This window comes from Lagopus muta, chromosome 1 (assembly GCF_023343835.1).
Source record: "Lagopus muta isolate bLagMut1 chromosome 1, bLagMut1 primary, whole genome shotgun sequence".
Lineage (NCBI taxonomy): Eukaryota > Metazoa > Chordata > Aves > Galliformes > Phasianidae > Lagopus > Lagopus muta.
In genome coordinates, this window is record NC_064433.1 from 108829119 (window position 1) to 108851968 (window position 22850).

Below are 22850 nucleotides of genomic sequence, written 5' to 3' on the forward strand. Positions count from 1 at the left end.
TCTGCACCACAGGGCTGTGGGCATGGAATGGGCTGCACAGGGCTGTGGGCATGCTCCCTGGTGCTGGAGTTGAAGGAGCATCTGGGCAGAGCTCTCAGATGTAGGATTTGAATTTTGGGTGGTGCTGGATGGAGCCTGGAGCTGGACTTTGTGATCCTTGTGGGTCTTTTCCAGCTTAGAGTACTCAGTGATTCTGTGTTTTACAGCAGATTGGACTCCTTAAACCTGACAATCCCCATTCCCTGCTAGCTGTGTGCAGTGACTCATGCTCTGCTAAAACTGGACATGTGGGCCATGGTCCTCTTCATCCCAGGCCAGCTGCAGAAGCTCACATTGGCTGGCAGCCCAGGACAGTGGGGAACAATCAGGTCTCTGCTGAGGCTGCTGTCTCAAGCAGCTATGCAACGTCTGGTGAAGGCACTAGGCAGGATACATAAAATACCTTGACAGGGGAAGGGAAGTGAACTCGAAAGAGCAGTTAGCCGCAGGGGCTGTTATCTGCCTCCCTGACCACTGCAGGACAGCCCTATGGAAGCAGGGAGATGGACTGCAGGCAGTGCTCTAGCTCTGCTATCTCTATCCAGCTTGCCCTCTCCCTTAGTACATTTGATTTCTGCAGGGGAGCCCTAGGGGCTCAGTGGCTCTGGCTCCAGTCCAGGTGGAGCAATCCCAAAGCAATTGGAGCTTGTGCTAGCCTTTACTGGTTCTGGCAGCATACAGGAGCCATTGTAAAAGCACAGTTAGCATTCAGCTTTGCATCACCCTGTGCTGTATTGCAGCTGCCTCTCATGTAGCCCCTGCTCAGCTGTCAGCCTGCACACAGTGGTACAGCTGCTGTTGGCACTGCTGTTGTTTGGGCTTAGCTGCAGGGACTGTGTGTATTGCAAGAAGTTTCAGGGTGGCAGAAATCTGGGCTATCACTGTGTAGACACAGAGAGCAACAACAGTCTGCGGCTCTCATTTCTGACACAAAGCTCCGCAGGCACCTTAAAGCCTCCCTAACCACCAGCAAAGGCATCTGAGCTGCCCAGCAAACAGGAGACTGTTTCCACGTGGGTTGCATTCTGGGGCTGGGGCAGTGGTCTCCAGCTACGGGCAGGTCAGGTCACCCCTCAAAGGTGCCCTAGGAATTGTCTCACACTGACCTTAAGCCTCGTGAGCTGTCTTTGGGACATGAGCTATCCCCATAAGGTCCTTGCTTAGGAAGTGGGGAACCTGGGGTTCTCCCAAAAAGGAGAATTCCTCAAAGAGAGACAAATGCCTCTGGCTGTTGAGTGGAGGCAGATCTTCACTCCTGCTGCACTGGAAGAAATATTACAGTTATCAGGAAGGTCTTGGTGCGTCCTGGGCTTCAAAGGCATCAAGAATCATCTTCAGTTCTCACTTTGTGGAGTTATGTAACATTTAAAGACTTAATTATGTGAGTACAGAATACATGCATGAACCGGTTGAGGTGGGAAGGGGCCTCTGGAGATCACCTTGCCCAACCCCAGCTCCAGCAGGGACACACAGAGCAGGGTGCCCAGCCCCACATCTTGGGGTTTGGAGGTCTCCAAAGAGGAGAGCACACAAGCCCCGGGCAGCCTGTGCCAGGGCTCCATTACCCACACAACACAGCAGTGCTTTGTGATGGGCTCCTGCATGTCTCCCTTTGCCACTGATTGTGGCACGTTTCACCACACGTCTTTCAGTTTGCAACAGAGCTGCTAGAGTAAATACAGTACAATAAGGTCGATCTGATTAGTTTTTACTTTTTTTCTGGACAAATATGGTCATTACTCAGGCAAAAACTCGCAGAGATGTGATAATGTTTGTGTAAATGAAGGGAGCAAAGGGAGGCAGAGACACTATTCCTAAATATAAATACTTCAGTATTCCTTAATTTAATAAAAATCTTATACAAACTAGATTAAATTGAAAATACGGACTAGCCACTTAGCAGCAAGCCAAAATTAGTTGTTGTCCCCTCAGAGGAGTTCCTGAGATACAGGGAAAACTGCAAAGCTCTCTGCTTGTTTTGAGAGCAGCTCTCCCAAAGCAGGTTTCAGCAGCAGCAACTCTGCTTGTTCCCACAGCACTGGTTTCACATTTGATTTCATTTACATTTTCAGAGCCATGACAAATGCCTCTTTTGACCTTCGTTATCAGTTCCTGGAACACAATATTATGACAGAAATAGGACCCCTTTCCCCTTTGCTCCCTTGAAAATGAGCTCTCAGGCTGAATATTCATGAGCTGAATTATACAGGAAATTGGGACATAGCCCCATCTCATGGCCCTGTTATCACGTTGTGAGAATGAGTCTCTGCTTCTCAGATGGGTGCGGCTGGCTGTCCCAGCCCAGGGGACGTGCGGCTGGCACTGCTGCCACCATCCCTCTCAGGCCTGCAGCCCCACAGGAGCTCGCATTCCCCATTTGCCCAGCACCTTGTCCCTCACTTCCCACCCCTCTGCCCATCACAGCCCTTGGATGTCACTTCCCACCCACCCTCCTTGTGCCTGCCCAGCTCCCCTCTTTGTGTTTAGCAGGGTGTCCGTATCCCACCCACACCCTGCTCCTCCTGGCTCTGTCCCTCCTGCTCGCCCCAGTGAGGGAGTCAGATTCTCCCTCTGTGGCTCCCAAAAGGAGCCAGGGGTGAGAAGCAGGGTCCCCAGGGAGCTGCAGCATCTGAGAGAGGGGATGAGGGTCAGGAGGGTGCAGTGAGACATGGCTTGTCCCCAGCCTTCAAGAGGAGCTTAGAGGAGTTGAGCTGCTCTTGTTGGAGATGGGCTCCAATCTCAGTGAGACCTGAAGGCACTCCTTCTCCTGAAGGCACTAAAACCTGCATTGGGAAACATCTGGGCAATAACAACAGCAATCCTCATCCCAACTAACCCCTTGTTACCTGTCCAGCCCTCGGTAGCTTCATGTAACCACATATGGCCATCAAATGTAATTTCTTTGTTTCACTTCTTTTTAGTGATGCTCTGGCTGGCATCTAGCAGACACGCAGTTATTACATTACAATTTTCACATAGTCATTTTGAGAAACCATCAGCTGGATTAGACCACAAAATATCCTCAGCCACGTGTTTCATGCTCAGGAGGAGCAGCTGACCCTGCTGGAGGCACGGGGCTCAGCACAGCTGGGCTCCTTCCTTACTTCTTGTCATTTCTGCTGACAAAGGTGAGGAGGTCCATCGCGGTGACCACTCCAAACACCATCTGTTTCATGAAGGAACTGCCATTTCCACTGACTGGAAGCACGGAAAACACCAGGTTAGTGGAGGAGAATTTAAGGAAAAAAGGAAGAAAAGAAGAAGAGAAAGAAGAATTTTAAAAGCCACAGCCGTGCAGATTGAGGCTGCTGTTCATTTTTTAAGAGAAAACCGTAAGTGGGACAGCAGCTGTCTCTGCCATACCTCAACTGAAATGACCAGGGCAGCCTCAACTCAGGTTACAGAGTCACATCAGGGAGGTTTAACTGCAAATAGTGCACTCTTATCAGAGCAGGACCCCTGACTTCCCCGTTGTTTGTAGCCAGCCTCCATTCTGGTTCTGCTTCTATCGCTGCAAAACTTTTCAGGCTGAACTAATGAGACTCCTTAGAGCAGCAATGAGATTCTTTAGAGATGCTTCCTATTCTGCTCTAATAATGTCCTACACTACCATTAATAAAACAACGTCGCAGCAATTACTTCAACTATCTGATGTTTTCCTAAAGGAAAATAAAACTAGCCACCAGTGTCCAAACACGAGGAAGAAGAACAAACTGTGAACATGTGGCAATAAGATACAAGGGGCTAACTGTGAGGGCATTAAAGCAGCAACACTGCTCAGAAAGGGAAGTCAGCCCAAATGTGTTTTTTGGTGAAAGAATTGAAACTGTGCACCAAAGGCAAATTTGAAAAAGAGACTTTTGCTTGGCTGGGCTTGCAGGTGGCTTTGGAGCTGCAGGGGGGTCTGCACCAGGCCACAGGGATGCAAGCAGATGGATTGGGCAGCTGGCACACAGCAGGTTTGGGGCTCCCATTTCAACAGCAGCCTGCTGCTGGCAGTCAGTACAGCACAAATAGTGCACGCTGCTCACTCAGGAACACCTTGCGTGCTCAGTGTGTAATCCCATAAAGTCAGTTTAATTGCAGCCTTCAGCTCTAGTGTCATGCTAAACATGGGTCTTCTGACTGTTTGGGTCTTTTTTTTATTTTGTGTTGCTATATTTTAAACAAAGAACCTCCTCAAGACAAGGTCAAATTCGTACCTCTGCAAGTTTTATTGTACCAGAAAGATGTGTTAGGCCAGATTTGCAGAACTGCACCTACCACCATACCTGTTCCTGTCAGGGGAATAGCTGCTGCTATGCATGCTTTATTGGACTCATCAAATGGTTTTTCTTCACTGGCAGAGCATTCCTATACCCAACCTCAGTCCAGGAAGGACTTATAACAGGATGTCTGAAGGTATGGTGCTCACAGTCCAACATACCTCTTTTCAGCTTTCTTAACTTTCCCCAGCCCTCCGGGAAAGGTGTCTGATAGCACACAACCATGAGGGCCCTGTAAAGTGATTTTTTGGCTCAGGCCACTCAGGGCACATTGGCAGGAGAACATCCCTTGGCTGCATCCCTTGGGCTGGAAGTAGGAACAGAGGTGTTCAGAGCAGATGTCACAGCCTCTGTACATACAGACAAGGTCTTTAAGCAGTGGGATGTAGACTGCATAGTTTTTTCCCTTACACTTACATGCCTGAATTCCACCTAAGACTTTTCGAACCTATTCAGACTCTCCTTTGCCCCTGTCCTCAGGCTACTAATTCTGCAGCTATCCCTCAGTTCCCTTGTTTCCTCTGTTGCCCACAACCAGCAAAGCAGTGATTTGAATCCAAGGCCAAGAGACTAAATGAGTACTAAAAGCCTGAGGCTACAGCTGCACAGCAAACACACCACACCCCAGATGCTACCTACAGACTGCCTTGCTTGTCATGAGAGGAGACCAAGTGAACATGCTCCCACTTCCAAAGATGGGTTTCCATGGGAAACTATGAGATGAGGAGCTTCAGTGTTATTTTTTCACTGTGGAAACAACACAGATCCAAAGGGCAGGATCTGTGATATGCACTTGTGGGACACAGACAGTCACATCCTGGTTCCAGGCTCCACTGGCTAAGGTTTCCCTTTGTTCCCCTCATCCCTGCAGCATCGGGAAAGGAAATGGGTGAATAATTGGGCTATTTCAGCACTTTGCAGAGCGAGGTGCAACTCCTTCCTGCAAAGCTGCAGATACTGCACATGTGGAGCAGCTGCATTGATCTCTCTCAAGTTTGTTTTGGGGATTTCCCTCTCCCCTCTCAGACATTTGTGCAAAGCCCTGACAGTGCTTCCCCTTTTTACAGATACCTACACTGCATTTGCTCGTGCACAACAATAGCGAAGTGGTCATTCTCTAGGATGCAGGAAAGCTTCCCAAGGCTGTCCTCCAGGCTGATCTAAACAGGACAGAAAGAGACATTTTACAATTCACTTCACATTTACAGAACAGAGATGAGGAGCCTGCCTCCCACCTGTGATTGTAGCCAAGTGAGCAGAGTGGACCTTCCTTACTCACCAGTACCCTTTTTTGGGAGTGTCTGTTGGCTTTGGCACAACTAAAATACACTGCTGTCTCCCTCTCTGAAAGCCTCTGTGAGCCAGCATGAGCTACCTCCAGCACCAACCATATACCTCACTCTATCTCTGGACTGCTGATGGTCACCCCAACCAGGCATCCCTCCAGGTCGCACACAGGACCTGCCCAGTGTCCCTTCAGAGCCCATACCCACTGCCCAGACCTGTGAATGTCTGGGCTTTGCTCTCAGTGGGCACTGGCCAAATGTAAGAATGAGTGAGGACCTTCAAGTGCTTTGCTCCTGATGTAGAAGCTCCCGCATCTGAGCTCCACAGGGCTGGCAACATTTTTGCAGGTGCCTTCCCTGTGCTCATCTCCATGATGGTCACCCTCCCCGTTTCTCTCCACCTTCCCCTCTCTGCCCTCCTCTCCCAGCTGCTCTCACACCTGAGGGTAGTGAAGCATCTCCTCCCCATCCCCAGACAGTAGAAGACAGCAGCCACAACCTTAGCAGTACCTTAGAGAACTGGTCGTAGATTACTTTTGTAACGGGATCTGAGAACTGTGCGCTTCCAGCCAGCACTGAGGTCAAGGTGTTACTGAGGGTCACCATCCCCAGAATAAGTCTGCAAAGGAACAGAGCTTTCCAGAAAGCCAGGCCTGAGGTCAAGCACACATCTTGTGAAGTCAGTGTCTAACTTCCTGCTGCTGTGAGCAAGAAGCACCCGCTTTCTCCTCACTTGATTTGGATCTTTAGTGGGCAGGGGTCCTATGGTGACAACCTCCTAGAATGACCTATCACAGAGAGTTGCCTTGATGAATCGTGTCTGTTTTTATTGTTAGCAAAAATAAAGGCTCTAAACTTTCCAGTTATTCTGTTCTAGGAAACACTGAGCTCATGAAATGCCTGAAGAATTTATGGGATAGAATGTCTCCAGATTTTGACCCATATGCTTATTCTTCACAAGGAGGCGGATGGCATTTTAAAAATGTGCATCTCAGAATTCAGCACAAGTGCTCTATCATTGGATAAGTAGATAGGACTTTCTTTTTAGCTTCATGGTGGCTGTTTTTCCTGTTGGAATGGCCATCTCTGTACCAAGTAAAAATAGTTACCCTGATTCAGCAACAACAGGAGCCTGGTCGTATCCCTTCTCCCGAAGGATTTCAATTGCCTTTTGACAGCTGACTTCTGGGAGAAGAATGAGAGGGGCTGAGAGATTCAGTTTCTGCACCTTGATGTTCCACCACCTGTTGAAAGACAAATGGCAGCACCAAGACATTACTCAATGCTGCATGGCTGCGGGATGTGCTCAGGGTGGCAAGGCCAGTAGAGATAAGGCCAACTGTGCAGAGATATTCTGTCTGCCTGCCTGCAAAGCTCATGCTTTAAGCCTGTAAGGAGAAGCTGACCAGGTTCCTCTCCATCACTCTCCTCAGTGTACTGGACAATGACTGTCACATAGGAGTAGAACAGCATCTTCAGAACAGAAATGGCTCCTTACTAGACTAATTGGAGAAAAGGGATATCTCATCACTGAGAACAGAGGAGCTGACTTTACAGCCTTCCGAGAGGGATCTGGAGTTAATTGCATTTTTTTTAAAACACTAGATGATAAAGCTTTCCTTTGAAAATAATGATTCCCAGACTCAGAAGGCTGTTACCCTTAGCACAGTTCATACTGGTGGGAGTTGTCTTACCAAGGCTTGTGCTCCTGGACGTCATTTAGGAATCCATTTTTTATCATCCATTTATCATTCAAGAACTTGGACCTAGAAATCAGCAAAAAAAGAATGGGTCTGTGAACCTTCCACAAGCAGTCGTGCTCTGCTCCATGCATTAGACCACAGCACTGCCTCAGGGTTCCCATGATTTTTGCAGCTGGCTGCTTTTAGCCCCTTTTAAGGTCACTGGGAGCTGCAGGTGCTCAGTGACTCCTCAAAGCACGCCAGCTATTTGCGTTCCTAACTCGAGGCATGCAAGTTCAAAAACTTTAGCTTGACTGATTCCTGCTCCGTGCAGTAAGGCAACGACAAGAGGAAATAAAACCCAAGTGGCCCAACAGCCAGCCCGTGCTGTTTATCGCTGCATTGTGTTGTTTCTTCATGTCATTTTATTTCCTGTGAAGGGGAAGTGGGAAACTCACATGTAGTTCCTGACAGAGTCGGGCAGGATGACGACGCAGCGCTGACCATCCTTCAGGTCCTTGGCAGCCTGCACGGCAACTGACATGGCACTGCCTGAGCTGCCACCTGATGGGTACCAAGAAGAGAGAGACAAGCACTGGGAGGGAAATAGCCTCATAGGGTAGGAAGAGACCGAGCGGGGACTGATAGGACATGTTCCTAGGATGTCTTGTGGCAAAAGGCTTATGAGGCAGCAAGAAGAATTCCCCTACGAACCTTATAAATCACCTCCTGTGATTCCTTCTGGCCAAAGGCTGAAAGGTTCAATATGGGGACATTCATATCACTGCTGCCCATATCACACCCTTTCTTTGGGTGAGGAGAACACTATGCCAAATCAAGGCCTCCTGGTGAAAGCATTTGTCAATCAAAGATTTGCTTTAAATGCATGGTAAAGATTGGGAAGAAAAAAAACCAAAACATAAACATTACACTCATGCTTGGAATACCAGGCCGACGTGATGGAAAGACCTGAACAGTGTGTGTGTGTGTGTGCATGTGGTTTGCTGCACGTAGGGGAAGCAGGTCACTGCTTTACAGAGGCAATTTCTCTATGGGTAGTTTGAGTACTGGAAGTCAAAGTCATTCCACTATCTGTGTGCCCATTACACACCACGCTCAAGGCAGCACGTAGTTTACTGCAGGTTAATTAGCACTGGGTCACATTTTTCAAACTAATGGTGAAAGTCTCTGAAGTAATGCAATTCTAGCTAGCAATGAAGCTATTCAGAATTTATAGACGAGTTCAGCAAGTGGTTTCCATCGAAACATAGTGACTTTGTCTCTGCTAAGTTAAATCAACGTAACAAATAGCCTGATCTCTCTCAAGGCTCCTGGGATGCGAGCGCTCATCCAGCTGTAACTACAAGCCTCTATATCGTCTGGTCCTGGGTGCAAAGCTATAGCTATGTACTCAGGGACAGGCAAGGCTGAAAAATGCTGATGCTATGTAAGGGCCCATAGAGTACAGGCAGGGTTTGCCTGAGGACATCTATTCACTTTGGGAAGCCCTAAGGATCACTTCCAGTTTGTTGGCATGAGGAGAAATACTCAATAAGAACATCTTACACTTTACTTTCAAACTTTCCTGGTCCAAACCTGGAACCTCTAGTATGGCAGCAGTTCAAAGACAAAGATTATAGCCTCACACATTTGGTAGCAGAGGGACAGTTTTAGTCCACCTGTCCTATCCTGAATCCCAGTAATCCTTCTCTTCAGCCCATGTAACACTACACCAGGCAAAACTAGGCCAAAAGATCCATGTGCAAAAGCGTTACAGCAAGCGGAGAGTTACTGCTTCTATAATTATTGTTGAAGATGAGCCAGATCCCAGACCAATGACTCTCTGCAATACCTTTAACATCTACAGAGATCTACATAATAGCCATTGAACCTCATTAACCTAGCAGACACAAAATGCAGAGAGCACCTACCTTTGGAATTGCTTTGATCCCAAAGCAATTAAAAGATGAGGTTGAAAAAGTTTGTTAAGAGAAGCAGCTGCTGTCATTGATGCTTACCACACAACAATCCTTCCTCTCTAATCAGCCTGCGAGACATGAGGAACGAATCCCTGTCATTGCATTTATACCATTGATCAACCACCTGAAGAGAAAGCAAGATGGTCAGTTCCTGGAGGAGATTTTTCAGGCTGCCCCAGCTGTCTGACATCTGCCATGGTGCTGATTTCTACAGCACCTGATAGCTTTGAGCCACTTTCCACACTTGATGAAAACAAATGCATTTATCAGAGCACCCCGAGTCCTTGTTTGTGAGCACCCCTCTAGCCTTTCCAGCCAGAACCCTTTCCTTGGAGAATGGAAGACTGTCTGATAGGTCCAGAGTCAGGATGAGGGACAGGAAATGGTGGAAGTAGGTTGGATGCAAAGACAAAGATCACTTAGAGGCCTCTCATCACACAGGCACTTACTGATCTGTCCAGGACAGTGGGGATAAAGTCATGCCCAATGCCCTCCACCTCTACGGTTGTGTTGTTCGTCCTGTTCAACTCACTGGGCAGAGCGACAATGGAGCCCTCAGGGTCTACACCAATTATCTGCAAGGGAAGGAAATATTTTTAACCATAAAGGAAGTTCAAAAATATCATCTCAAAGAAAAAAATACCCACACCTTTATCAGTGACATTTTTCTTCCCAGTATATTCATTAATATTACTATCCACTGTCTCCCAGCTTACTTTGCACTCTGGGCACTTCTCCTTCAACTTCCTCGCAACGCCAGTGACGGTGCCCCCTGTGCCGGACCCAATCACCACCATGTGGACCTTGCCTGCAAGTCAGAGAAGAGAGAGTCTCATAGGGACTCAGCCTGGCCACAGCAGTGTCTTTCTTTTGTCCAAGTCCCGTGTCCATCAGCTGCTACAGTTCTGCATGTGGTAAGGCAGGGTTCACGCTAACAGGCGTGGTGAGGAGCTTGGAGGAACTAGTTGGATTTGACCACAACCGGTCCTTCCTCAGCATAGGAGGCTGAGGATGACCTCCAGATTTCCCACTGATTGTCATAGTTTCTTCACAGTTGGCATCTACTGGTTTAACGGGGAGGGAAGATCTCAGCACCTCCAGCCCTCTCAGGCTGCACTACATTGGATCACAGCGTGCATGTGAATAATGGTCACACACATCAACAGGAGAGACAGCTTGTCAGATAGCGTTAGTACCCAGGGAGTTTGGTGGTACCAGTGTCAGTCAGATGTAGTGTCACTGATTTTGGAGAAATTATAGTGATTCAGGACTTATAGGAGCAGAATCTGTGCCAGGCCTTCAGAGCCCTATGATGCAACTACACTGGGGCAAAAGGACTTGCAGTTCACTACTGGCTGCCAGCAGGAGCAAATCTAAATGTAATGGAAGGAAGGCTGAGATTCTTGTTTCTGTTGCTACCCAACTACTGTGCTATTATGATATCTGCCCTCCAGACAAAACCCCTGAATCTTGTTCACCTTTTGCACTGCTCCCAGTACTGGCAATAAATTTCACTTCTATCTGTTCAGGCATGGGCTGAGATACTTCTTCATCCTCCCCTGGCTGTCACATCAAACGTCATTAGTTTGTTAAGTTACAGTCTGATTTGATTTGCAAATGAGATTTCAGGATCTGATGCAACCCTCCATGCCCTGATGGATGTGTCCCCTCCAGTGAGGACTCCTGAGCCACCCTGTGCTCTCAGGTCACCTAGGTGTTGTATCAGCCAAGAGATGGCTCTTCCTGCTTCAGGAGAGCCAGGTTTAGTTCACTGTTATGTCTTTTCCCTCAGGCTTTTGAAATCAGAGGCCATAACAGGGAAGACGTGCAGGCTTAGGTGGATCTGGAGTGGGTCATGTGAAGTTGCTACACTCTACGTGTCAGTGTTATCAAGGATATCTTCCCTTACAAAGGCCCTCTTGGCCACTTCTATACCTTTCACTCAATAAACTATGTAAAACAGCCCTCTCACAGAGGGCTGTAATCCTGCACACATCTTCAGCATGGAGAAATAATGGTACAAACGGTACCTTCACACTGCTCCAGGATCTCCTCAGCGGTGGTGTCGTAATGAGCCAGAGGGTTGCTTGGATTTCGGTACTGTTTATTTCAACAGAGAACAGCATGAGTTATGGGGTAAAGCATAGGTCAAATACCGAACTAGCAATAGCTCCTGATGAGCCTTGCTCAAAACATCCAGCTGCCCCTCTCCCCTCTCTGGCAGCCTCTCAACGGCTGCCAGGTCACAGGTGTTCCTCCTGTTTGTTACCTCTGGACAGGTTTCTAAGAACACTTAGAACTTGTCCACACTGGAAGCCTAAATACTGGCAGCCTATGAACACTCACTATCTGGTGTGCGATCCCTCTGGTGTGAGGACAGCGTGACTGTGCCCCACTCTGCACTGCCAGGTTTTGTGGTTTTGTTGATGTCTTTGCTGCTGGAGGCAGCAGTTCCTATTCAATATCCTATTCAATTCTTTCTTCGGGATTCTTTCCTGCAGTGCGGTCTGCAGGAAAGAAGGAGAAGTACCCCCCTGTACAAGAGTCAGTGCTGTAGGAACTTCTGCTGTGAATCATCAGGCTTTGCCCTTTGCAGCATGATGTTTATTTCTGAGACAGGAATGAGGCTGCTAGGTTGGTGTAAAAAGTGATTTTCAGGTCAAAGGTAAACCTGAAGCAACATGAGGAGCCTTTCAAGTGGGCAAGAAAACCCAGTCTCCCCCACCTCCCAGTGCTGGCAGAAGTGTTACAGATTTGGAGGTGTCCCCGATTTTGTTTCTGCCGCTGCTCTGTAAAGCAGGTTATGTTTCATGCGCCATAAAATGGTAATTCCACAGTGGTGAAATCTGCCTCCCTTGCCAGTTTGACCAAAGGCCCCAGATGCAGGCCGACTTGGAGCATGCTCTATGAGCTGTGTTTGGGAAGCGAGTCCAATATGAAAGAGCTGTGTTTACCTGGTCCAGAATGTGAGAGTTTGGGATTTCATTTTTCAGCTTCCAGGCGACACGAATGTTAGACTCTGGAGCATCAAAACGGGTGCATGGGGTCCTCACAATTTCAACACCCAGTGCCTTCAAAATATCAACCTTTTGGAGGGAGGAAAGGAGATGTAAGGCAACCAGTCCCATGCAGTGCTGGTAATTTGAGCCCAAGCATTCATGGCAGCGTCAGATATCAGAGAAGCTTTGCATGCAGGAGACATTTAACATTTGGAGATACAATGTCCAGTTCTTGGTTATGCTATCTTTGACATCCTTCTGGCACCAAGAGCCTCCTGCCTGCAGCTGACACATGGGTTCGAGCTTGGCTTTGTGCCTTGTCCTACTTGGGAACAGTCTGGGGAGACAGAGGAGGTAGGTAACACTGTGCCATTCTGTGGCACATGGGAGAGGAAGCAGGGTAGAGAATAGTGCCTGGAAAGCAGCTTTAGTATGTGTTGTGGGTTGAGACCCTGCATGCAAAGAAGAGCTCAAAGCTGTCTTTGCCCCAAGATCCCTTGTGGGAAAGAGCAACTACCATCAATCCTGGCATATTAATCCACTGGGAGGTGCAGCTGTCAGAGGAAGAGGGGGTCAAAGGAGAAGGGTGGGCGCATGCCACTGCTCCTGGAGGTGGAGCTCATGGCAGCTGGATGTGGCATCTGATCCAGACTGAGCTTAAGTGAGATTTATGTTAAAATGAGAGTGGTACTTTGGGGAAGTAGAGAGCTGAGTTTAGAGCAAAGTCAGGGTCCAGATCAGGCTTCATTAACATGAATTCACAGTGGAAGGAAGGGATGCCATTCAGAGGGACCTCAACAGACTTGATAGGTGGGCAGGTGGGCCCAGGTGAACCTAATGAGGTTCAACACAGCAAAGTGCAAGGTTTTGCACTTGGGCCAAAGGAATCCCAGACATCCATACAGACTGGAAAGAGTGGTCCTTCAGAGAAGCCCTGCAGAGAAGGACCTGGGAGCCCTGGTGGATGAAAAACTTCACGTGAGCCAGCAGTGTGCTCTTGCAGCTCAGAAAGCAAATGGTATCCTGGGCTCCATCAGAAGAATGGTGGCCAGCTGGGACAGGGAGGTGATTGTCCCTCTTTACTCTGCTCTTGCGAGGCCCCATCTGGAGTACTGTGTCCAGGTCTGGAGCCCCCAGTACAAAAAAGACAGAGAGCTGTTGGAAAGGGTCCAGAGGAGAGCCACAAAGGTGATCAGGGGACTGGAGCACCTCCCATAAGAAGACAGGCTGAGGGAGCTGAGCTTGTTCTCAGCCTGGAGAGAAGAAGGCTGCAGGGTGACCTCATTGCAGCCTTTCAGTACCTAAAGGGGGCCTCCTTGACTCCTTGACTCCTACAGGAGGGGAGTCAACTCTTTGAAAGGGTAGATAAGAGCAGGACAAGGAGAAATGGTTTTAAGTTGAGGGAGGGAAGATTTAGGCTGGATGTCGGGGAGAAGTTGTTTACTATGAGAATGGTGAGGTGCTGGCACAGGCTGCCCAGAGAGGTTGTGGATGCCCTGTCTCTGGTGGTGTTCAAGGCCAGGATGGATGGAGCCCTGGGCAGCCTGGTCTAGTATTAAATGGGGAGGTTGGTGGCCTTGCCTGTGGCAGGGGGGTTGGAGATTCACGATCCTTGAGGTCCCTTCTAACCCTGGCCATTCTGTGATTCTGTGATTCAGCTAACTGTTCATGGGCCCAAGGTGGAGATTTCCACCATCCCCAGGGCACCATCGCTTGTGTAAGTAACTTGGTTCAAAGAACATTCAGTGCCTCCAGGCTAAAGGAAATCATACCGAGATGGAGAAAGCAAGTGACTAGACAGACACTGGAAAGAAATACAGCAGGGTATATCAGCAGCCCCAGCACCCAACATGCCTCTCCTCTGCTCCCTCCAGCCCCCACATCTCTACAAACACCATGTTCAGCTAACACATGACACAAGCTGCGTCACTGACACTACATAGTTAGATCATTGCAGGATGCTTTTTTTGTCAAGAGGAAATCTTCTGAACCGCTACAGATATATGCCATATCTGCAGAGAAGCTCACTGCCCTCTAAAGGAGAGGACGGTCTATCTTTTGACAGGAAAAGGCAGATAAAGACAGAGAGAGAGATGTTCCCAGGCTGTGGGTAATACCATACAGAGCTCTGACCTTCTCCATGCTCATTTTCTCCGGCAAGACAGTGATGCAGCGGTAGCCTTTCACTGCAGCTACCAGAGCCAGCCCGATTCCTAGGTGGTGGGGAGAAAAACAGATCATTCAACAACAGCATTTGGCAAAGCCAACCAGCACACATTCTCTTCTCCTTCCAACATGCCTCTCTCCCACTGGGTTGTGGACACTACCCAGACATTTTCACTGCAAAGCTGCATGTGAGAGCATTCATCTCTTTTGTGAGCCCTCTAGGACACACTCAGTGCACCATGAGGATGTTGTAACATGGGACATGATCTGTGATAACACTGGTGTGGCATAAAGTGCTTGGTAAGGCTGGAGAATACTTTCCTCCTGATACAAAGCCTAGCCTAGTTTCCTTTCTCGTTCCATAGCACAGGAGAGAGGTGATTTTTTTCAGGAGTACCTCACCCTCAAATGCTCTCAGTCATGCTCTGGGGGGGGGGAGGCGGGGGAAGGGGTGTGAAGCTGCATATCTCACCCTATGGCCAGCAGGCCAAGGGGATCTGCATGCCAGTGTCACTGTTGTGATGGATGGAGCCAGCTGCTCCCCAGCCAGATGGGGCAGCAGGAGCAGTGTGTCCCCAATGGGAGGGCACAGCAGCAGCTGCAGGGACATGGTGCTGCCCCACAAGCAGCAGTGGGAGCTGCGCATGGATGTTGAAACATTCACAGAAGGTTTGTACAGGATGGACAGTGTGGGGAGACTCCCCTGCTGTCTCCCACCATAATCTAGTGCCTGAGTGGCATGATGGTGACAAGGAGAAAAAAAAAAAGATTTGTCTCCAGCCCATCAGGAAAAGCCTCTTCGGGAATCTCTGAATATTCAAGCCCCAGGTTCTCCAGCTCCTCAGGCTATCTGCATCACCTCCATGCTTGCACAGAGATCCAGAGGCACTCAGGAATTTCAGCAGTGAGTCTGCCAGGAGAGAGGGAGGGAGGGGAACAGAGGTGAGGACCGAGCGGGTGCCACAAGCTAACCATGCTACCTGTGTTCCCCGAAGTGGGCTCAATCAGCGTGTCTCCCGGTTTTATAATCCCCGCTCTCTCTGCATCTTCCACCATCCTCAGGCTGATGCGGTCCTTCACGCTGCCTCCTGCGTTGAAGTACTCGCATTTTGCCACTGGAAATCAAAGGTGAAGCTCCCTCAGGGACAGGGTGGGCTCATAGCACCGCACCACAGCCCCCAGCTCCCAAAGTCCTCGCCGCTATCACAGATATCCTCAATAACATAGAGATTACAAGGTAATTGCATCTGACCTTAACTGCTTCCTTAATGCTGCAGGCTGCAAGCCTTTGTTTCTTTGCTGGGTAAGAGGCCCTGTGTCAACCCACAGCTCAGGAACATACAGCTGCTGAGTGTCCTGTTCCCCTTCTTGTATCCAAGAAACATACAGGACACAGTCAGTGGGCATGGTGGTGGTGATGGGATGACGGCTGGACTAGATGACCTCAGTAGTCTTTTCCAACCTTAATGATTCTATGATTCCCTTGCTGTACCATGGGAGGGAGACAGCATCCCAGCAAATGGGATTCTGCCTCACTCTGCAGCTTGCCTGGTGCCGTCTGTACTAAATCCTCCCAAACAAGGAGGAAGGCCCCTCTGTTCTGCTCCCAGCTGCACTTTGAGAAGGTCCCCAGTGGGAAACAGAAATTCCTGGAGGCAGAGACCCAGAAATGTGCAGCTCTAGCTCAGCCTGCAGGGGTGGTGCAGCAGGACGATGACTGCCCCATAAACTAATAACCAGGAGTACCCAACAGGTGCCACATGTGGCCATTCCATCTCTTCTTCTTCTCCATACAGTCTCTTCTGAAGCCCCCTCTGCCACTGCCCCTCAACCTCACACCTCATGGCCCAGAAAAACCTGGTGGAAAGGGGAAACTCACAGAGCTCACACTTGAGCCCATAGGACTTCCCAATCTTGTTGACTCGGACCATGGGGGTGCTGCCAATTTTCTTCAAGATGTTGGGTAAAATCTTTGTTTCTTCTGATCTGTATTAATGGAGGGGGAAAAAAAGAAAAGTCAAATCAGAGCAACCATTACACAATATGAACCAAGCAAGATAAAACCTGAATAAGATTCCAGCAAGACCTATAAGAGACAAGCCAGCACCAAGAGAAAATGAATCTATCAAGTAATGGCAAGAAGAGTTAGTTGTGGTCTTTCACCACTCTTACCTTGAGTTAATTATTTCTTTTCACAAAAAATAATGTAGTCTAAATGTACTAATTTTCTGAAATTACTTGTTCTATAAGGAGAAGTTTATAACTATGTGAAGTTAGGAGAGCAAACAAGCCTCAAGATTATACAGAGCCCACAGAAAGCCATGCACAATCCAGACCGTTTCCTCTTTCTCCATTCTATCCAATTCAACCTCTTCTTTTTACATTTTCAGCCATCCCTGAACAACCTTTTTCTTGCCTTGCTCCTGTACTTGCAAGGATAGCTCCAAGCCATCAGAAAGGTCCAGATGCTCCAAGGCACCTCAGTCTCGGACTGACAAGAGAGGGCTCTCTCAGCAGTGTCAATTGATTGCCAGATTTCAGGGTGTGAATGACCACCACCTGCTTTGGAGTTTGATGCCCTTGAAGTGATACTTGTGATGAGTTGTCTGAATTTTATGCATGAACCTGGCAACATTTTCAACCGAAGGCTAAGAGTTACCATCTTTGTTTGCCAGCATGTGCCCTGAGTAAAGAAATGTAATGTCAGTCAGGATGCTTTTCCTTCTCAGATCTACAGAACCCTGCATCAGTGGGCTCTCACACAGCTGTGCTCTTGTAGAAAGTACAACAAAATTGATACATCCCAGCTTCACCTGTGACAAGTTAGCAGTGCACCTTTTTTTTTCAGAGCAGCCTTATTATGCAACTCAGAGCTTCCTCACACTCCTGTGTGTTGAGTGAATTCTGCCATGAAGGAGAGAACTCTGGAGTTTTTTAACAAATAATTAAACTGAGCTCTTGGGTCAGGGCAATTCAGCCTTGTGGTTTTGCTAGGCTCTGTCAGCCTCTTAGCAGAAGCCAAGAAACACGTCACAGTAATAGCAACTAAGATGTAGAAAAGTTGTTTGTCCAACACATAGCTGAATGCATCTTGCTACGCAAACAGGGAAATGCTGTCCTTGAACTTTTTAAAAGGAAGAAAAAGGTTGATGAGGGCTGTGTTTATTGGGGCCACAAACGTATTGCCCCTGGTTGATAGTCAACATGTCTCTCTAAATGGGGTGACAAACCCCTACCCCCTCACCATTCAGCACAGTTCTCGCCTATCATCCTTTGAACCTTGAACCCAAGTTATCCTTGTGTGTTATTGCAGCCATGCAGGCAGGATGGCTGTCTGCTGACAGAAAGTCCATATGGTACAAGATGACACACTGGTTTACTTAAAGTCACACACCTCCCTGCAAGTTTTGCAAGCATGATAAATACACTTCTTGGAAGAGTACAGGGTAATGTTTTATTGGAGGCATTTACTGCCAAAAGCAGCCCCACTTCTTACATGTCAAGTTTAGGAATTATGGTGTATTACACACGTGCTGTTAACTCTCACTCCATGGAAAGTGTTACTGTGCACATCACAACATCTACTGTGTGCTGGTAAATGCAAGGCAGTAACTCAACAAATGAGTTTTCCCCACAGCTGAGCCGTTTTCCATCTGCCATAAGGCCTCTGAAATGCTCACCTCTTTCAGAGAAGCTGAGACACAGTGTGGGGAGACTCCAGCTCCCTCAGGTGGCCTTTAGCCTTCCATGAGAGTGACCTGAGAGCTACACTACACATCTAGACTGTAGGAAGTCAGTTTGAGAGTAGAAAGCAAGGTTATTTATCTACCATACCCAGTGATTGTGGTAAATGAGATGTTTCCATGCTACATGCACTCCAGCAAGGCAACCACAGTGAGCACTCCCCCAAAAGGAGATCTTCTTTCTCATTGTGGAGCAAGGCACCAAATTTTCAGCAGTTCTCATCAAGTTACTTTTCTAATCACTACCATATTTTACTACAAAAATAATGCTAGCACAGTCAGCTTCCTTTGTCAGCCATGTGAGCCCTGTGCATGTGCCCAAAGGAAGCAGGTCTGTGGATATCAAGATCTGTAGAAATGTCTTTGGTGCTCCTAAAAGATGTGGTGGGGATGTTCTTGTCCTGTAGCAGTTGTTATAGGTGTGGGGATGTTCTTGTCTTGTACCAGTTGTTATAGGCTCAGGATAGCAGTGAACAAGGATGTTTTTTTCTCCAGCATTTCTACTTTTACTCATGACATGTTATTTAATAAGAGGTCCAAAGGAAAAGCAGGCCAGGTTATAGCAGATCAGAACTGGATTAAAGACTATCAGAACTAGTCTATCTCTGTATTTCAGGGAAAATGTAATTAATATCCTTAACTAAAATAACATTTTGCCTTCTTTCCCTGATACTATCCCTTTCAGACCCAAAACTCAGCTAGGTTTCATCTCAGAAAGTTCAGTGCATTTCTCCTATTCGCTGCCATCTATAGTTCACACAGAGCAGGGAAAACAACCAGCTCATTCCACATGCTTCTGCAAAGTAAAATGTTGTGATTGTCCCAGTGCTGTGTGATTCGTGTGCATTTTCATCAGTGCTATGCAGGGCCTGTGTTTCATTCCCTGAATCAGTGATGCCATGTGGGCCCCAGGTGGGCTCCAGGCCAGCAGTGCTACACCTCTCACAGGCTCTGGTTCCTCACATGCTGGATTTGAATTAGCGCTCTGGCACAGCAGAGATGTGTCTTCAGTTTCCCTGACATTTATAGGACAGCCTTATCTTTAATAGCCTGTCTGCGTTTAGTTTGCAGGGCCATTAAAGCACTTCTCGTCTAGTCACTTTGGCAGGCTTACCTCACCTTGGGAGGAAATCTGCTGCTCAGAGGACAGAACAGCCTCAGAGTGGTCACCTCACCTTGCAGTGAGCTCTTCGGTCACTTACAAAGAGTGGGCAACCTCTGTATGTGTCATTTCCTTCTTTTTTAAAAGCCCAAGCCATAGTAATCCATTTTTATGAAGCATTCTAGTCATTGGTAGAGACTTTGCTAATATTCAAACAGTCTTACACACTGCTTCAGACTGTCTGAATGAACAAGGGTAGCTGAATGGTATCCCTCCACTGATGAATGCATGGCAGTCACTGACTGCAGTGTAAAAAGGGATGAGTGTGACAGCAGTATGTTACAACTGGGAGCACCATCTACACATGCTTAGCAGCTGGGAGTGCCTTCACTTCTGCTGCTCAACACCAGACCTCACACAGTCCATTTTGCAGAAGCGCGCAAATCCCTGATTGAAATCTACCTCTGCAATATGTTCACCTTAGCTCTTCTAAAGTGATGCCTCAAACTAGCACATTCTTCCAAGTGTGTGCTGAAAAACATTGAGATGAGTTTTGAGCCACCAAATCTTTCTGCAGGACTAAATGGACTGAGAAATTCTAGATGTGGCACTGAGGGATGTGGTCAGTGGGCATGGTGGGGGTGGGCTGGTGCTCTTAGTGGTCTTTTCCTACCTTAATGATTCTATGATTTTGTACTCGGTGGGTTTTGCCTTCAGGGGAAAAAAAACACATGATCAGGGTAAAATATTGTCCAGCTACAGACTTCTGGTCACTACCGTTCTGGTGTAACAACAGGGTTTCCTCTTCAGAAGAGATTGACCTTCCTGTACTCTGAAATAACAAGCGTGAAAGAATTACTTACAAGGGTATACAGGTGTGTGGAGACTTGTTGGCAGGCGTTGCAGCTGTCCATGTGCACTTACTGGGCAAGTTGGGAAGAATCCATGTGCTGTCACCTTTGCTTTCCTGACTTCCCAAGCAGCTGCCTTTCATGAGCAGGCATGCTTTGGTTGCCTCCTGTATAGTGGAACAGAGTACACAGTCATCTGGGAAGAAAAGCATGGCAGGCAGGCACCCATGTAATAATTGCCAAAGGTGAGAAATTACTTTCACATTTGGGTATGGAAGCAGGATGGGAGCCCATTTGGGGCATCCCTACTGGCTTTCCAAAAACTTAATTATGCAGATGAGTTAAACTGTGGAAATTGCTCTTTTGTCACATGTACATATTCTGGTGGATCTGGAGAAGGAGTCTGAGAAACAATTTTTGGGTTGGATGTTAAGAAAAAAAAATCTATTCTCAGAAAGAGTGGTAAGGCAGTGTCACAGGCTGCCCAGGGAGGTGGTGCAGTCCCCGTCCCTGGAGGTGTTCAAGAGCTGTGTGGATGTGGCACTGAGGGACGTGGGCAGTGGGCATGGTGGGATTGGGCTGGTGGTTGGACTGTATGGTCTTAGTGATCTTTTCCGACCTTAGTGATTGTATGGCTCCACAGTTCTATTTCACAGCATTGAAGAACAAGGCAAATGAAATAACCAGAAACAGCTATAGGAGCAGACATGTTAACATGGAACCAAAAAAGGGTTAGATAAGTTCCCAGAGATAAAATTCATTAGTGGTTCTTAAATACAATGTTCTTAATGGTACTCTAGGAATACTCTAAATACATAGAAAAGATCAAGTTTAGTTTTATTCTCAGTGTTTGCTATAATTTCTGGTATTCTGACCAGTACTAGAAAGAGGATAAACAGTTACATGAAGTTTTCATGTGATTCTTTATGTTGTGACCATCCATGGAGTGATCATCTATGCAGTTCATCAGCCATTTTGGGGGGACTAAGAAAAACATCCATACTGAGAAAATAAATGTTTTGGTAATTGGAAATTTGTCTTCTGGCTTATGCACACAATGAATTGGTCCTTATTCAGCCCTTGCTGAATAAAGGGAAATAAAGGGACTTTGAAGCTCAGTAGGGTTGTGTTTGGAGACTTGCACCCAAGCTTTGTAGTGCCTACAAAGCCCTGCTGACTCACAACAGTCAAGCAAGCAGCCAGAATACTATTATGGATGAGTCACGATTATCTAAATAACTTGTGGCCCAACATACAAGCCCAAGGGCAGCCTTAATTACCATTTCTGCCATCCTCCTTCTGCTCACTGGTTTCACCCACTTGCGGTCACTTCTTTGACTGTTTGAATTCAGCACTGTGCTTTTCCAGTGGCTTCTCCACCAGCCAGGTGTACGGGGCTGGGGTTCACTCTGTGCGGGCGTCCCTGAAACACAGAAATGTAGCAAATTTCAGCCAGAGGCTAGAACTTCTCTGAAGGTGAAGGTTAATAAATGCATGTTGCTGCCTGGCCCTGCCACCCCAGCTTCAAGAAGAGCACCAGGCATGGTGACTTGGGTGATAAAAATGAACTGTGGAGCCTGGCAGCAACAAGGGCCCAGTTCTGTACCTGAGTTGTGCTCCTGTGCCTTCAAAAATCAGCTCTTTGGGATACCTGAGAGTCTGCATGGCATGGTCAAATGTGAGCCAAGACCCCAGGCAGCTCTGTCACTTGCTAGTGGTTCAGGCAGAAGACACAGTGCCACTATATGCCAAGTAACCAGCTAGCTGCAATGCAACTGGAAGTAGACACATGAAGAAAACTTGGGTACACAGAGCTCCCCCTGAGCATGTTTGACGTTTTTTGTTCTCAGAAGAAAAGAAAGCCTCTGGAAGAACCTAGAACCCTGCAGCCAGTCACTGAGCAGCCACCCCTCTTCCTAAGGCAGCCAGGTGGCACATACTGCAGCCCAAAAGACAGCAAGAGACCATGAGTGTGCAGAGCAATCAGACCAAAATGACCTGGACGATGCAGATGGTCTGATTAAAAACTCTCCTTGCAAACTTTGCTTCTCTGTGCTATACCCAACCACCACCAAACCTGTTGCTTCTTGGGAGAGATTAAAGGGGAAAAAATACGTTTTCTTGCAAGCTAGGATTTGTGTCAGCCTTGAGAATGTCTCCCCAAGCAAATCCTTATTTACCTAATGCATTAACTGAGAAGGAGCAAAAGTCATTTGTGGGTAAAGCACAGATAAACTGCTTATCACTGTTTACCAACTAAAACATTGGAAGTAAGATTTTACTAGCATTTTTTTTCTTTTATGCCCATCTTCACCATTTTGTGGTGGGGCAGAGAGAGGCTGAAACTTTTAGCTGCTACAAAGCAGTGTGAGGGTTTCTTCTGTGGGTCCTTTTCCTCTGATCTCCTGACCTTGGTGGGTGCTGGCCCATGGGAGGCTGGGCAGTGGCTAACCAGGTGTATTATAGGCCCATCTCCTTTCCAGCAGGCCCATGTGCTGGGCCCTCCTCTCAGTGAGTCAAGGATAGGAGATTTGAGGGGTCACTTGGAAGAGAAATGCTGCCTTCTGGCCCTGGGTGATGTGTTCGTGAGAAGAGCTCATGGCCATCTTCAGGCACTGTCTCTAGGTCACCCTTAAATCCTTCCCTAGAGGAACACCAGCCAATCATCCCTCAGGCCACTGAGCTTCATTACACAGGGGTGCTTACACTGACGAACCTTGCACCATAGAAAGCCAAGC

The 22850-nt window shown here is 47.7% G+C and overlaps 1 protein-coding gene across 3 annotated transcripts; it reads right to left on the reverse strand.

The window, feature by feature from the left end:
• Positions 1-1742: 1742 nt before the first annotated feature.
• On the reverse strand, positions 1743-21458 carry LOC125694687 (cystathionine beta-synthase-like). 3 transcript variants are annotated; one of them, XM_048948258.1, is made up of 16 exons: positions 21393-21458; positions 20125-20279; positions 16296-16402; positions 15397-15531; positions 14384-14463; positions 12206-12337; positions 11282-11351; positions 9968-10059; positions 9701-9826; positions 9291-9375; positions 7731-7836; positions 7285-7356; positions 6700-6834; positions 6101-6209; positions 5380-5464; positions 1743-3237 (listed from the first exon to the last, which is right to left on the reverse strand). In XM_048948258.1, exons 1-16 carry the CDS (start codon positions 21402-21404, stop codon positions 3140-3142), a joined length of 1599 nt encoding a protein of 532 aa, XP_048804215.1. In that variant the 5' UTR covers positions 21405-21458; the 3' UTR covers positions 1743-3139. The 3 variants fall into 3 exon arrangements, with proteins under 3 accessions (XP_048804215.1, XP_048804223.1, XP_048804233.1); XM_048948266.1 differs by lacking the exons at positions 1743-3237; positions 20125-20279; positions 21393-21458 and adding exons at positions 4739-5169; positions 16822-16979; XM_048948276.1 differs by lacking the exons at positions 1743-3237; positions 20125-20279; positions 21393-21458 and adding exons at positions 4739-5169; positions 16589-16656.
• Positions 21459-22850: the final 1392 nt, after the last annotated feature.